Source organism: Scyliorhinus torazame, chromosome 2 (assembly GCF_047496885.1).
Source record: "Scyliorhinus torazame isolate Kashiwa2021f chromosome 2, sScyTor2.1, whole genome shotgun sequence".
NCBI classification, from domain to species: Eukaryota; Metazoa; Chordata; class Chondrichthyes; order Carcharhiniformes; family Scyliorhinidae; genus Scyliorhinus; species Scyliorhinus torazame.
In genome coordinates, this window is record NC_092708.1 from 72712850 (window position 1) to 72727330 (window position 14481).

General features: G+C 46.9%; 1 protein-coding gene across 3 annotated transcripts in view; it reads left to right on the forward strand.

The window, feature by feature from the left end:
• The window catches only part of LOC140388492 (nck-associated protein 5-like), a 1019364-nt gene that overhangs the window by 192816 nt on the left and 812067 nt on the right, over window positions 1–14481 (forward strand). For all 3 annotated transcript variants that reach the window (XM_072472774.1, XM_072472791.1, XM_072472783.1), the window contains one exon: window positions 4235–4308. In XM_072472774.1, coding sequence (XP_072328875.1) covers window positions 4235–4308 — 74 coding nt within the window. The remainder of the gene's footprint in view (window positions 1–4234; window positions 4309–14481) is intronic.

The following is a 14481-nucleotide window of genomic DNA, read 5'->3' on the forward strand; positions in this document are numbered from 1 at the left end:
CAGCACCATAGAGACAGCTGTCAACAATCAAACACTAAAGAGCTGGGCTTCAACACTGGGGATCCTCTCGCGACTAGAGGGTAAGTATGCGGATCAGGGGTCTCTCTAATGTTCCTGGCAGAGGTCTGGGATCTAGGGGCTCCTGATGTGGCCAGGGGTGAGTGTGCAGAGCTGAAAGCTTTGAACTGGATTGTTCACATTCAATTTTGCACTCCATTGCCTGCTGAAAGCTTCTTAGAATCCCTACAGTGCAGAAGGAGGCCATTCAGCCCAGCGGGTCTTCATTGACTCTAAAAGTGCACCTTACCGAGTCCCACTCCACCGTCCTATCCCCGTAACCCCACCCAACCTGCACATCTTTGGAGTGTGGGAGGAAGCAGGGGCAGCTGAAGGGCAGCATGGTAGCACGGTAACATAGTGGAGGGCAGCATGGTAACATAGTGGTTAGCACAGTTGCTTCATAGCCCGAGGGTCCCAGGTTCGATTTCCGGCTTGGGTTACTGTCTGTGCGGAGTCTGCACGTTCTCCCCATGTCTGCGTGGGTTTCCTCCGGGTGCTCCGGTTTCTTCCCACAGCCCAAAGATGTGCAGATTAGATGGACTGGCCATGCTAAATTGGCCTTGGTGACCAAAAAGGTTGGGTGGGGTTATGGGGATAGGGTGGATGTGTGGGCTTGGGTAGGGTGCCCTTTCCAAGGGCCGGTGCAGACTCGATGGGCCAAATGGTCTCCTTCTGCACTGTAAATTCTATGTTGATTGTATGAATCCTACACAGACACGGGGAGAATGTGCAAATTCCACACAGACAATCACAAGACTGGAATCAAATTCCGGTCCCTGGCACTGAGGGAGCAGTGCTAATCACTGCGACACCGTGCCACCCACACAGGTTGATTGACAGGTCGAGGCAGTTTCAAAGGTGAGAATCAGATTGTTTATTTTTATAGCCCTGCAAGGTTTTCCTAATTACAGTTTTTTTTTAATAAGTCCGTCTCTTTGTTCTCAAGTGCTTCCTGAAAAGTGCAACTGTGTGGGCTATCCTCCAGTCTATCCCTATTTTCCCATCCTGGGATCCCAATGATTACCTTTTCCTCAAGTTCCTGGATATAGTATCAGTCTTTATAGTGCAGTTCTTCATCCAGCCATTGGAAAGCTGTTGCTGCAGGGTCTGCTGAGCTTCTAGCCAATCAGTTTGGCCTGCAGCTCTCCAAAGTGAGACTTCCTGAGGGGCAGAAGTCCCCACCATATAAGAAAATAAGAACTAGGAACAGGAGTAGGCCATCTGGCCCCTCAAACCTGTTCCACCATTCAATGAGATCATGGCTGATCTTTTGTGGACTCAGCTCCACTTTCCGGCCCGAACACCATAACCCTTAATCCCTTTATTTTTCAAAAAATTATCTATTATTATCTTTAAAACATTTAATGAAGGAGCCTCAACTGCTTCACTGGGCAAGGAATTCCATAGATTCACAACCCTTTGGGTGAAGAAGTTCCTCCTAAGCTCAGTCCTAAATCTACTTCCCCTTATTTTGAGACTATGCCCCCTAGTTCTGCTTTCACCTGCCAGTGGAAACAACCTGCCTGCATCTATCCTATCTATTCCCTACCATCCTATAAACTCAGGACATGATATGTAGTTTAAGGTGGTTATGCTGAAGTTTACTGATATTCCACCTCTCGATATAACCAACCACACATTTTCTTAGGTAACAACCTCATTTTCTATACTAGAGGTGTTAATCAGAATCATCACTTATGCTCAAAGCATCACCGAGAGCAAATAGCTGCGCCAATTGTTGTGATCTGTGTCTAACTCAATTTATGATCTAATCTACATAGAATGTTGGTTTTAATGATGCTGGCTAATTGATGGGACCGAGTTCAGTCTTAGCATCATGTTTAATAACATCCCATTAATATAATAAATGTAAAAAATTTTGTCGGAATAATAAACCAGCAGTAAATGTAGAGCTTTAGTAATAAACTGGACTGAATAATGTGGCTCTGGCAAGGTTGTCTAAATGGTAAATTAAAACAGAAAATTCTGGATAAACCCAACAGGTCTGGAGCGTCTGCAGAGAGAGAAATGTTGGGCATGTTTGACAGATTTTAAAGTCTGCTGAACAACGCATTTCGCAGGATATTTCTCAGCGACTGCAGCACCAAGAAACATCCCACTATCCAATGGCACTTTGCCTTTTCTCGGCCTTGGAGAGTTTCTGTCCGCCAAGGCCACGCTGAGAGGGATTTCCTGCTGGGGAGCTTCCTCAAAGATTGGGAGGCCATTTTGACTGGCAGTCCCGATGTTCTCCTCCCGCCCCTGCCCTTTTTAGGCCTCCCCCACTTTATTGACCCTCCCCTCAACCCCCGATCCTTGGGGAGGCGCAAGGGAACCCCCCCGCAATCCTTTCTCTACTTGGCAAGTCCGCCCCGGGCCTGATTCCCTGGCAGTACCAACCTGGCCCCAGATCACACTGGCAGTGCCCCTGCACACTGGTAATGCCACCTGGGCATGCTGGCAGTGCCTAGGTGGCATTGCCATGGTTCCCAGGTGGCACTGCCAGGGCACCAGGCTGGCATTGCCAAGGGCCCAGGTGGCTGGGGAGTGCCAGGGTACCACCCCTTCCTGTACTTGACCACCCAGGGGTCTCCAATTGCTTGTAATACCCCCTGAGGTGTCGGTATGCCTGGTCCACATTTGTGTGGACCAGTAACTAAAGGGCGCCCTGGCAAGGTCTCCCAGACTCTGCGCGGGTACTGGGTGAATCTACATCGGGTATTTAACTGACTATTAGGCTTATTTAAATATTCAGATCTGGATCTTACCCAGTGAGGGCGGGATCCAGATTGCGCCGCTAGTGCGGAGCCCGATTTGGGGCTCTCGCATGATTCACCCGTTGCGCCCGGTTCCAGGGTTGCTGAATCTCGTCCATTATGATAACTGCTATTTGGAGCTGTTTCCAAACAGGAGACGAACAATGTGATTCAGATAAAACCTTCACTCAGGGAATGAGAAATGCTACTTTCCTTATAAGTAGCTTTCTCATTCATCATGTGAATTAAGATCCAGTTGTATGACGTTGCTTGACTGATAATACATTAACATCACGCACATATTTTTTTCAAGATGCAGAATGATTCTTTGTTCAGTAGTACAGATGTTGTGATCAGCTCAAAACATGAATATTGATGCAATATGGTTAATGGTGTTTACATTTTCATTTCATAAATTAAAGTCAATACGACCAGGAAGTTATGCTGTATGAAATTATATGGAAAATAACATGTTTGCATTTCATTTATTTATTATTTTACTGGAGGTGTTAACCTATTTGAAATTATAAGATAGCCTCTGTCAAAATAGCAAACACATGCATTTATGTTTTATGTTTTCAAGGGATCAAAGCTTAGCATCAATGTGCATTCTGAATGTATTACTTTCAGTAATGTGAAAGTCAGCAAATGCTGATATATAAAATAAAAACAGAAAATGCTGGAAATACTCAGCAGGTTTGACAGCATCTGTGGAGCGAGAAACAACATTTTGTTTCAGGTCAACGACCTTTAATCAGAATTGGGAAAAGTTGGAGATGGGCTAGGTTTTAAGCAAGTTAAAGCAGGAGGGTAGAAGGAAGAACAAAAGGGAAGGTCTGTGACAGAGTGAAAGACAGGAGCAATGAAATTACAGAAGGCCAAACGGAGTAATGACGAGGCAAGAAAAGTAACAAGAGGTGTGCCTTGAGCAGATTTGTCACTTGCCGAAAGCAAAAACAAAAGAAAATCCGAAACATGCAAAGAAAAGGAAACAAAATGGGAACAAAGTTTGTTGAACTCAGTGTGAACCAGAAGTGGAAGCTTCATTGAAACACAGACTGAGGACAGAGAGCTGTCAGAGCAAGGTAGTGAATTAAATTGCTGATATATGAATAAAGCACAACAGGCTTCAACGCTAATTTGCCTATTATTGCGTGTATTGAATTTAATCAACTCTTCGTCCAGTTATTGATTGAGAAGTTCTACCTTGCGGAGTGACAATTGTTTCTATTTCTAATTAAAGCAAGCTTCCAGCTGTCTAATTCATGAAGCACAACTGGTGCCCCGAACCTCCTCCACTGCTTTAAAGAGGAGTGGAGGGAGATGAACAACTAGGAATGACACTCTATCAACTTGAGTTATTTGTTTAAAGTGGTAGTTCCATTATTCTAAGGAAAATTGTTTTAATTTTATTGCAGGGTTACATGGATTCAAATAAATGTATACAAGAGTTACTGAAACAGTTGGAAGCATCACAAAGCAATGTCCAGCGGTGAGTACCAGAAGAATGTTTTTTAACAGCATCTTATCATTACATTAGGGCAGCACAGTGGTTAGCACAGTTGCTTCAAAACTCCAGGGTCCCAGGTTCAATTCCCGGCTTGGGTCGCTGTCTGTGCGGAGTCTGCACATCCTCCCCGTGTCTGCGTGGGTTTCCTCCGGGTGCTCCGTTTCCTCCCACAGTCCAAAGATGTGCAGGTTAGGTGGATCGGCCATGCTAAATTGCACTTAGTGTCCCAAAAAAAGGTTAGGTGTGGTTACTGGGTTACAGAAATAGGGTGGATGTGTGGGCTTGGGTAGGGTGCTCTTTCCAAGGGCCGGTGCAGACACGGTGGGCCGAATGGCCTCCTTCTGCACTGTAAATTCTATGATTCTATGATTTAAGGAGACATCACTGAATACTTCACAAGGACTGAGTGAAAATTAAACCAAGAACAAAAAAACAAATGTGTGAAGGGGGCAAAAGAGAAGACAAAATAATGTGCACAGGAACATAGGAACACAGGAAAATTGCCCTTAGTGTTGGGTGGGGTTACTGGGAGGGTGGAGGTGTGGGCTTGGGTAGGGTGCTCTTTCCAAGGGCCGGTGCAGACTCGATGGGCCAAATGGCCTCCTTCTGCACTGTAAATTCTATGATATGAGGTGCAGATTATGGAGGAAGATTCATGATAGATTCTAAGTCAAATTTCTGAGACTAAGGAGACTTGGGAAAATTGGCAAGGACAGGGCCTTTTCCTGAGGTACAGATGAGAATGTGGGCCTGCATAATTTGTAGATGTCAGATGACGGAAGTAGGGAGGCAAAGTGTTGAATGCAGGAGGAGTTTCATCGAATCCCTACAGTGCATCGAGTCTGCACGACCCTCCAAAAAGCACCCACCTTTACCCGAACCCCCTTCTATCCCCGCAACCCCATCTAGTACCAATTTAGCACGGCCAATCACCTAATCTGCACATCTTTTGGACTGTGGGATAAACCCACGCAGACACGGGGAGAAAGTACAAACTCCACAGTCACCCAAGGTCAGAACCAAACCTGGGTCCCTGGTGCTGTGAGGCAGCAGTGCTAACCATTGTGCCACCGTGCCATCCTTTGTGGAGTCACGTGCAGCAGAATAGATACCCTTTATATTGGGCATGAAATGGAGTATTAGTTCCTCATATTTAATGTCCAAGATGAGGATGGGTGGAATGTGGTTTGAGGAATTAGTTTGTCGTGGAGAAGAATTTAGATCGCCTGTTCCCAGGATGATCTCAGAGCCACAATTAGACTGAGGCCTGTTTTCCCTCTAGCTCCTAAAACCCAACTCGGGAGAAAATGGCCCAGATGGCCAGATTTTCATTTTCTGATGGCATAATTCTATGAGATTTGGGCCTGGCAAGCCCAGAGTGAGTGCGGAGGATGCCAGGTGCGGAGACTGGCACCTGTACTACATTGAAGCTTTAACAAAAAACACAGAAAAATGATAAACAGCCCTCACATCTCACACCCCTTGCCTTCTCACACATTCCCCAAGTCCCATTAATGGCAACCAAAGACACCTCATGCCCCCATCCATCCCCCTATAGTTTCTCATGCCCACCACCCAAACATATAGCCCCTCATAACTTCCATACTAACCAATTCCCTTGCTTCCAACCCCTATAGCCCCTCATAACCTCCATGCCAACCTATTACCATCTGCCCACCTCTCATGGCCCCTCATATACTACGTGCTACCCAATGCCCCTCTGCCTAGTTTAATGGTTCCTCGTACCCTCCATGTAAATCTATGCATCTTCCCACCCACGTGGCCCTATATAACCCCCATGCCAACCTAGTGACAACTCATTACACCATCCTTTTACCCTTACACCTACTATGCACGGTAGCATTGTGGATAGCACAATTGCTTCACAGCTCCAGGGTCCCAGGTTCAATTCCGGCTTGGGTCACTGTCTGTGCGGAGTCTGCACATCCTCCCCGTGTGTGCGTGGGTTTCCTCCGGGTGCTCCGGTTTCCTCCCACAGTCCAAAGATGTGCAGGTTAGGTGGATTGGCCATGATAAATTGCCCTTAGTGTCCAAAATTGCCCTTAGTGTTGGGTGGGGTTACTGGGTTATGGGGATAGAATGGAGGTGTTGACCTTGGGTAGGGTGCTCTTTCCAAGAGCCAGTGCAGACTCGATGGGCCGAATGGCCTCATTCTGCACTGTAAATTCTATGATAATCTATGCTAACTCACTTAGTATCCACCATGCACAGACATCAGAATCCTTGCTAAAATAAAGTTCCAAGTGTGTAGTGCAGATTTTATTTAAAACAAACTCTAATTAATTAAAATTCCATTCACTACATTTATATTCCTTCAACCAAATTATCCCTTATAAGAACAAATATTTCAGTTAATTGCATAATCTCATGCAAAAACAAACACTGACTTCATAGACCATGTTCAAAGCATCCACAATCATGTGGAGCTGTCATCATCTGTGATAATAGTTGTGAAATCCATCATGCAATACTAATACAGTAATGGTAGCCTTACACCACTCTACTAGGTTCTCTATCTCCCTCCTGTATTCTGACTCATCGTTGTTCGAGATCCGACCCACTATCGTCGTGTCGTCAGCAAACTTGTAGATGGAGTTGGAGCCAAATTTCTCAGAACTGAAAAATAAGAAGGGTGAGAGCATTTTGGTAGGACTGTACTATAGGCCGCCAAATAGTCAGCGGGAAATCAAGAAGCAAACATGTAAGGAGATTATAAATAGCTGCCGTAAAAATAGGGTGGTAATAGTAGGGGATTTTAACTTTCTCAACATTAACTGGGACAGCCATAGCACTAGGGGTTTGGATGGAGAGAAATGTGTCGAGTGTATTCAGGAAGAATTCCTCATTCAATATGTGGATGGCCTGACTAGAGCGGGGGCAAAACGTGGCCTCCTCTTGGGGAAAAAGGAAGGGCAGGTGACTTTTGATTTGATTTATTATTATCACGTGTATTAGTATACAGTGAAAAGTATTGTTTCTTGCATGCTGTACAAACAATGCATACCGTACATAGGGAAGGAAGGAGAGACTGCAAAATATAATGTTACAGTTATAGCAAGGTGTAGAGAAAAGATCAACTTAATACGAGGTAGGTCCATTCAAAAGTCTGATGGCAGCAGGGAAGAAGCTGTTCTTGAGTCGGTTGGGACGTGATCTCAAACTTTGGTATTTTTTTCCTGACGGAAGAAGGTGGAAGAGAGTATGTCCGGGGTGCTTGGGGTCCTTAATTATGCTGGCTGCCTTTCCGAGGCAGCGGGAATTACCGTTAGAGCCAATGGATGAGCGGCTGGTTTGCGTGATGGACTGGGCTACATTCACGACCTTTTGTAGTTTCCTGTGGTCTTGGGCAGAGCAGGCTCAAGTTGTGATACAATCAGAAAGAATGCTTTCAATGGTGCATCTGTAGAAGTTGGTGAGAGTCGTAGGTGACATGCCAAATTTCCTTAGGCTTCTGAGAAAGTAGAGTCATTGGTGGGCTTTCTTAACTACATTGTCAGCATGGGGAGACCAGGACAAGTTGTTGGTAGTCTGGACACCTAAAAACTTGAATGCCTCGACCCTTTCTACTTCGTTCCCATTGATGTAGACAGGGGCATGTTCACCTACCCTTTCTGAAGTCGATGACAATCTCCTTTGTTTTGTTGACATTGAGGGAGAGATTATTGTCGGTGCACCAGTTCACCAGATTCTCTATCTCATTCCTGTACTCTGTCTCATCATTGTTTGAAATCCGACCCACTACGGTGGTGTCATCAGCAAATTTGAGAATCGGGTTGGAGGGGAATTTAGCCACACAGTCATAAAGGAGTATAGTAGGGGGCTGAGGACATAGCCTTGTGGGGCACCGGTGTTGAGGATGATCGTGGAGGAGGTGTTGTTGCCTATCCTTACTGATTGTGGCCTGTGGGTTAGAAAGTTCAGGATCCAGTCGCAGAGGGAGGAGCCAAGGCCAAGGCCACAGAGTTTGGAGATGAGTTTCGTAGGAATGATGGTGTTGAAGGCTGAGCTGTAAATAGAAGTCTGACATAGGTGTCTTTGCTATCTAGGTGTTCCAGGGTAGAGTGCAGCGCTATGGAGATGGCGTCTGCTGTGGACATGTTGCAGCGGTAGGCGAACTGTAGTGGATCAAGGCAATCCGGGAGGCTGGAGTTGATTTGTGCCATGACTAACCTTTTGAAGCACTTCATGATGTTGGATGTCAGAGCCACTGGACGATAGTCATTAAGGCACACTGCTTGGCTTTTGTTTGGTACAGGGATGATGGTCGTCTTCTTGAAGCAGATAGGGACCTCATATTGCTGTAAAGAGAGGTTGAAGATTTCTGCGAATACCCCCGCTAGCTGATCCACGCAAAACCTGATCAGGTGCTCGTCCGGGTACCCCATCCGGGCCAGTGGCTTTCCGTGGGTTGACGTCTGCAATGGTGACTTCAGATACAAGTTCATCAGAGGCTTCCAGGGTGGAGGGCATGCTCTCGCTGACCTCTTGTTCAAAGCGTGCATAGAATGCGTTGAGCTCATCAGGGAGGGGTGCATTGGAGCCGGCAATTTTACATGCCTTCATCTTGTAGCCCATTATGTCTTGCAGACCTTGCCAAAGACGGCGGGGGTCCATGTGGCTAGCCTGGGACTCGAGCGTAGTCCGGTACTGTCAGTTGGCATTTTTGATGGATTTCTTTTGATCATATCTGGCTTTCCTGTATAGGTCAGGGTCGCCTGACTTGAACGCCTCAGACCTAGACTTCAGCAAGCAGTGGATATCCTCGTTCATCCAGGGTTTCCGGGTTGGGAAACACGCGGATTTGCTTCTTTGGCACACGGTCTTCTCCATATTTACTAATGAAGTCAGTTACTGTAGTGGCGTACTCGTTCAGGCTGGTCGCAGAGTTTTTAAAGACTGACCAGTCCACTGACTCTAAGGAGTCCCATAGGAGATCATCCGATTCCTCAGACCAACAATGCACGACTTTCTTTGACGGATTCTCCCGCTTCAGTTTTTGCTTATAAGCCGGGAGCAGGAGCACAGCCTTGTGGTCAGATTTGCCAAAGAGTGGGCGGGCGATAGAGCGGTAGGCATGTTTGATATTTGTGTAGCAGTGGACCAGGATGTTTGGGCCTCTGGTGGAACAGGTGACAGTTTGTGGTAACTTGGTAGTCTGCTCTTGAGCTTGGCCTGATTGAAGACCCCATGAACAAGGCCTCGGGGTGTTTCATTTCAAGGCTATTTGTGGTGGTGAATATTTCGTCCAGTGCGATTTTCACGACAGAAGTGTTAATCTGAAGTGTAAACTTCAGAAGTGTAAACTGAGGGATCACTTTGGGAACAGTGACCATAATTCCATTAGTTTTAAGATAGCTATGGAGAATGATAGTTCTGGCCCAAAAGTTAAAATTCTAAATTTGGGCAAGGCCAGTTTCGAGGGTATTAGACGGGAACTTTCAAAAGTTGATTGGGGAGACTGTTTACAGGCAAGGGGACAGCTGGTAAGCGGGAGTCTTTCAAAAAGGTGTTAACTAGGGTTCAGGGTGAGCACATTCCTCTTAGAGTGAAGGGTAAGGCTGGTAGAAGGAGGGAACCCTGGATGACTCAGGATATTGAGACCATTGTCAAAAGGAGGAAGGAGGCATATGACATGCATAGGCAGCTGGGATCAAGTGGATCCCTTGAAGAGCATGGGGCTTGTCAGAGTAGTTAAGAGAGAAATCAGGAGGGCAAAAGGTGGACGTGAGATTGTCTTGGCAAATAAGGCAAAGGAAAATCCAAAGAGCTTTAATAGATACATAAAGGGTAAAAGGGTGACTAGGGAGAGGGTAGGGCCTCTTAAGGATAAACAAGGTCATCTGTATGCAAATCCACAAGAGATGGGAGAGGTCCTAAATGAATATTTCTCATCAGAATGTTAGGGAAATTGGGGAAATAAAAAGTGATGTCTTGAGGAGTGTACATATTACAGAGAAGGAGGTGCTGGAGGTATTAAAGTGCATCAAGATAGATAAATCCCCGGGACCTGATGTTGTGGGAGGCTAGCGAGGAAATTGCCGGCCCTCTAGCTGGGATATTTGAATCATCAACAGCCACAGCAGAGGTGCTTGAAGATTGGAGGGTAGTAAATGTTGTGCCTTGGTTTAAGAAGGGCTGTAGGGATAAATTTGGGAACTACAGATGTCTTCTGTAGTGGGTAAATTGTTAGAAGGTATTCTGAGGGACAGGATCTACAGGCATTTAGATAGGCAAGGGTTAATTAGGGAAAGTCAGCATGGTTTGTAAGAGGAAAGTTATGTCTCACGAATTTGATTGAGTTGTTTGAAGGCATACCCAAAAAGGTAGATGAGGGCAGTGCAGTCGACGTTGTCTACATGGACTTTAGCAAGGCCTTTGACAAGGTACCGCATGGTAGGTTGTTGCAAAAGGTTATGGAATCCAGGGTGAGGTAGCCAATTGGATACAAAATTGGCTTGGCGATGAAGCCAAAGGGTGGTTGTGGAGGGTTGTTTTTCAAACTGGAGACCTGAGACCACAGTGTGCCTCAGGGATTGCTGCTAGGTCCACTGTTATTTATTATATATATTAATGATTTGGATGAGAATGTAGGAGGCATGGTTAGGAAGTTTGCAGATGACACCAAGATTGGAAGCACAGTGGATAGTGAAGAAGGTTATATAAAAATGCAACAGGATCTTGAACAATTGAGTCAGTGGGCTGATGAATGGCAGATGGAGTTTAATTTGGATAAATGTGAGGTGATGCATTTTGGTAGATCAAATCAGAGCAGGACCTACTCAATTAATGGTAGGGAGTTGGGGAGAATTACAGAACGAAGAGATCTAGGAGTACAGGTTCATAGCTCCTTGAAGGTGGAGTCGCAGGTGGACAGGGTGGTAAAGAGGGCATTCAGCATGCCCGGATTTATTGGTCAGAATATTGAATACAGGAGTTGGGACGTCTTGTTGAAGTTGTACAAGACACACGACAATGGTAAGACCACACAAGAATACTGTGTTCAGTTCTGGTCACCCTATTATAGGAAGAATATTGTTAAACTAGAAAGAGTGCAGAAGAGATTTACGAGGATGCTACCAGGACTTGATGGAGTGAGTTATAAGGAGAGGCTGGATAGGCTGGGAGTCTTTTCCCAGGAACGCAGGAGGCTTAGGGGTGATCTTATAGAAGTCTATAAAATAATGAGGGACATAGATAAGGTAGCTAGTCAACATCTTTTCCCAAAGGTGGAGGAGTCTAGAACTAGAGGGCATAGGTCTAAGGTGAGAGGAGAGAGATACAAAAGAGACCAGAGGGGAAATGTTTTCACACAGAGGGTGGTGAGCATCTGGAATGGGCTGCCAGAGGCAGTGGTAGAGGCGGGTACAATTTTTTTCCTTTAAAAAATAGTTAGACAGTTACACGGGCAGGGTGGGTATGGAGGGATATGGGCCAAATGCAGGCAAGTTGGATTAGCTTAGTGATAGAAACTGGGTGGCATGGACAAGCTAGGCCAAAGAGCCTGTTTCTATGCTGTAAATGTTGTGTTATGTAATTTGGAATATCACCAGCTGCCACTTGATGCAGTTTTGAGTAAAAGATGCTCCAGACTTTGAAGTGAGTTCAATGTGTTTTATTGAACTATTAGCACAGTTCTCAATGAGTTCGACTCTCTGCTAATCTAAATACAGTAACTCAGTCTAACTGAACCAGCCTTGCTCTAAGCCACGTGCAGGGGTGTGATGCTGAGGATACACCCTGTCTCACTCTGTAGATGTTGGTCTGTGGAAAGAGGTGCGGTGTGAGTGCCTCATCCCTTTTATAGTGAGATACCACCCCTGAGTGTCCTGACTGCTCATTGGTCGTGTCCTACTCTATGTGTTCATTAGCTGCATGTTTGCATATCATGACATCTCCCCTTTTTTTAAATGTTTTGTTGGCGTATGTGAATGTATTTACATGTGAATGAGTCAGTCTAACATGACTGACGGAGGACAACAGAACAGAGCAAACAAAACAAACGTTCACAAGTCCAGTCTCTGGGGCTTGCGTCTGATCCTGGTCCACTGCTGGAGAGGTGGTGGAGAGGATGACGGCGCCTTGACAGGCGGGATGGAAGCCTGACTGGTGGCCTCGTGGTGCGAGGTATCAGGAGGTGGCAATTCAACACATGGAAATGGAGGAGAAAGTGGTTGCGGGCAGGCAACTTTGCGCAGTGCCCGTCGATTCCTTCGCACGATGGAGCCATCAGCAATATGTACAACATAAGAGCGGGGCACGGCCTGTCGAACAACGACAGCTGGGGCAGACCACCCACCATCTGGTATCTTGATCCTGACAGTGTCTGCCGGGGATAGCACTGCCAGATCGGTGGCATGGGCATCATAGCCCTGCTTTTGACGGTCTCTGAGCTGCTGCATCTTCTGCAGCACCGGGAGGTGATCCAGGTTGGGCAGGTGTATGGCTGGAAGCGTCGTCTGCAGGTGCCTGTTCATCAGGAGTTGAGCCGGCAACATGCCACTGGACAATGGAGTCACCCTGTACGCGAGCAGTGCAAGCTGTATGTCAGAAGCAGAGTCCGCGGCATTGCAGATGAGCTGTTTCACAATGTGCACCCTTTCTCGACTTTTCCATTGGACTGCGGATAGTGCGGACTGGAGGTGACATGCTGGAAAGACCTGGCAAACATGGACCATTCTCGACTGGTAAAGCACGGGCCATTGTCGCTCATGACGGTGATTGGGATGCCATGCCTCGAGAACGTCTCCTTACAGGCTTTGATGATGGTCCGAGAAGTGAGGTCCGGGAGCTTCAGCACCTCAGGTAATTCGAGAAATAGTTGATGATCAATACGTAGTCGCGACCATTCGCATGAAAGAGGTCAATGTCAGCCTTGGACCACGGAGAGGTCACTCTGTCATGGTGTTGGAGCGTCTCCTTGCTCTGCGCTGGCTGGAACCGCTGACAGGTAGCACAGTTCAGGACCATGTTCGTGATGTCCTGGCTGATGCCAGGTCAGTAGACAGCTTGACGGGCTCTGCGCCTGCACTTCTCGACACCCAGGTGTCCCTCATGAATCTGGCGCAGCACCAATCTCTGGAGACTGAGAGGAATGACAATCCTATCCAGCTTGAGGAGGATACCATCAATCACCGTCAGGTCATCCTTCACATTGTAAAATTGTGGGCACTGCCCTTTCTGCCAGCCATTGGTGAGGTTGTGGATGACGCGCTGCAAGAGGGGGTCTTTGGCTGTCTCATCACGGATGAGAACTTCCTTCTCATCTGTCGCCGGGAGAGTGCTAGCACACAGCTGCACCTGCGATTCGATGAGCTGGATGATCTCCAGCAGCTCACTGGGCGAGGTGACGGAGCGGGACAATGCATCAGCGATGACGGGCTCCTTGCCAGGTGTGTACACCAAGTTGAAGTCATACCTCCTAAGTTTAAGCAGGATTGCCTGCAACTGAGGGGTCATGTCGTTCAGGTCCTTGTGGATGATGTGGACCAGAGGCCAATGATTCGTCTCGACAGTGAATGTCGGCAGGCCGTGGACATAATCATGAAATTTGAGGATGCCGGTGAGAAGACCCAAGCACTCCTTCTCAATCTGAGCATATCTGGTTTCAGTGGGCGCCATCGCCCTTGATGCGTAGGCTACTGGTGCCCAGGATGATGTGTCATCTTGTTGAAGCAACACCGCACCGATGCCATCCTGACTCGCATCTGTGGAGATCTTTGTCTCCCGGTCCAGGTTGAAGAATGCCAGGACTGGTGCAGTGGTGAGCTTGGCTTTCAGCTCCAGCCACTCTGACTGGTGTGCCGCCTTCCACTCAAAGTTGACTTTTTCACCAGGTTGCGTAGGGCCGTGGTGTTTGTGGCCATGTTTGGAATGAACTTGCCCAGAAAATTGACCATACTCAAGAAGCGCAGCACCGCCTTTTTGTCGTCAGGTACCTTCATCGCCTCGATGGCCTTAATTTTGTCTGTGTCCGTGCGCACACCATGCTGTGAGATCTGGTCGCCTAGGAACTTGAGCGTCGATGTGCCAAAACAACATTTGGACCTGTTTAACTTTAGGCCGTTGGCATGTACACGGCGGAATACCTTCTGGAGACGGTAGACATGTTCTTCAGGGGTTGTGGACCATATGATG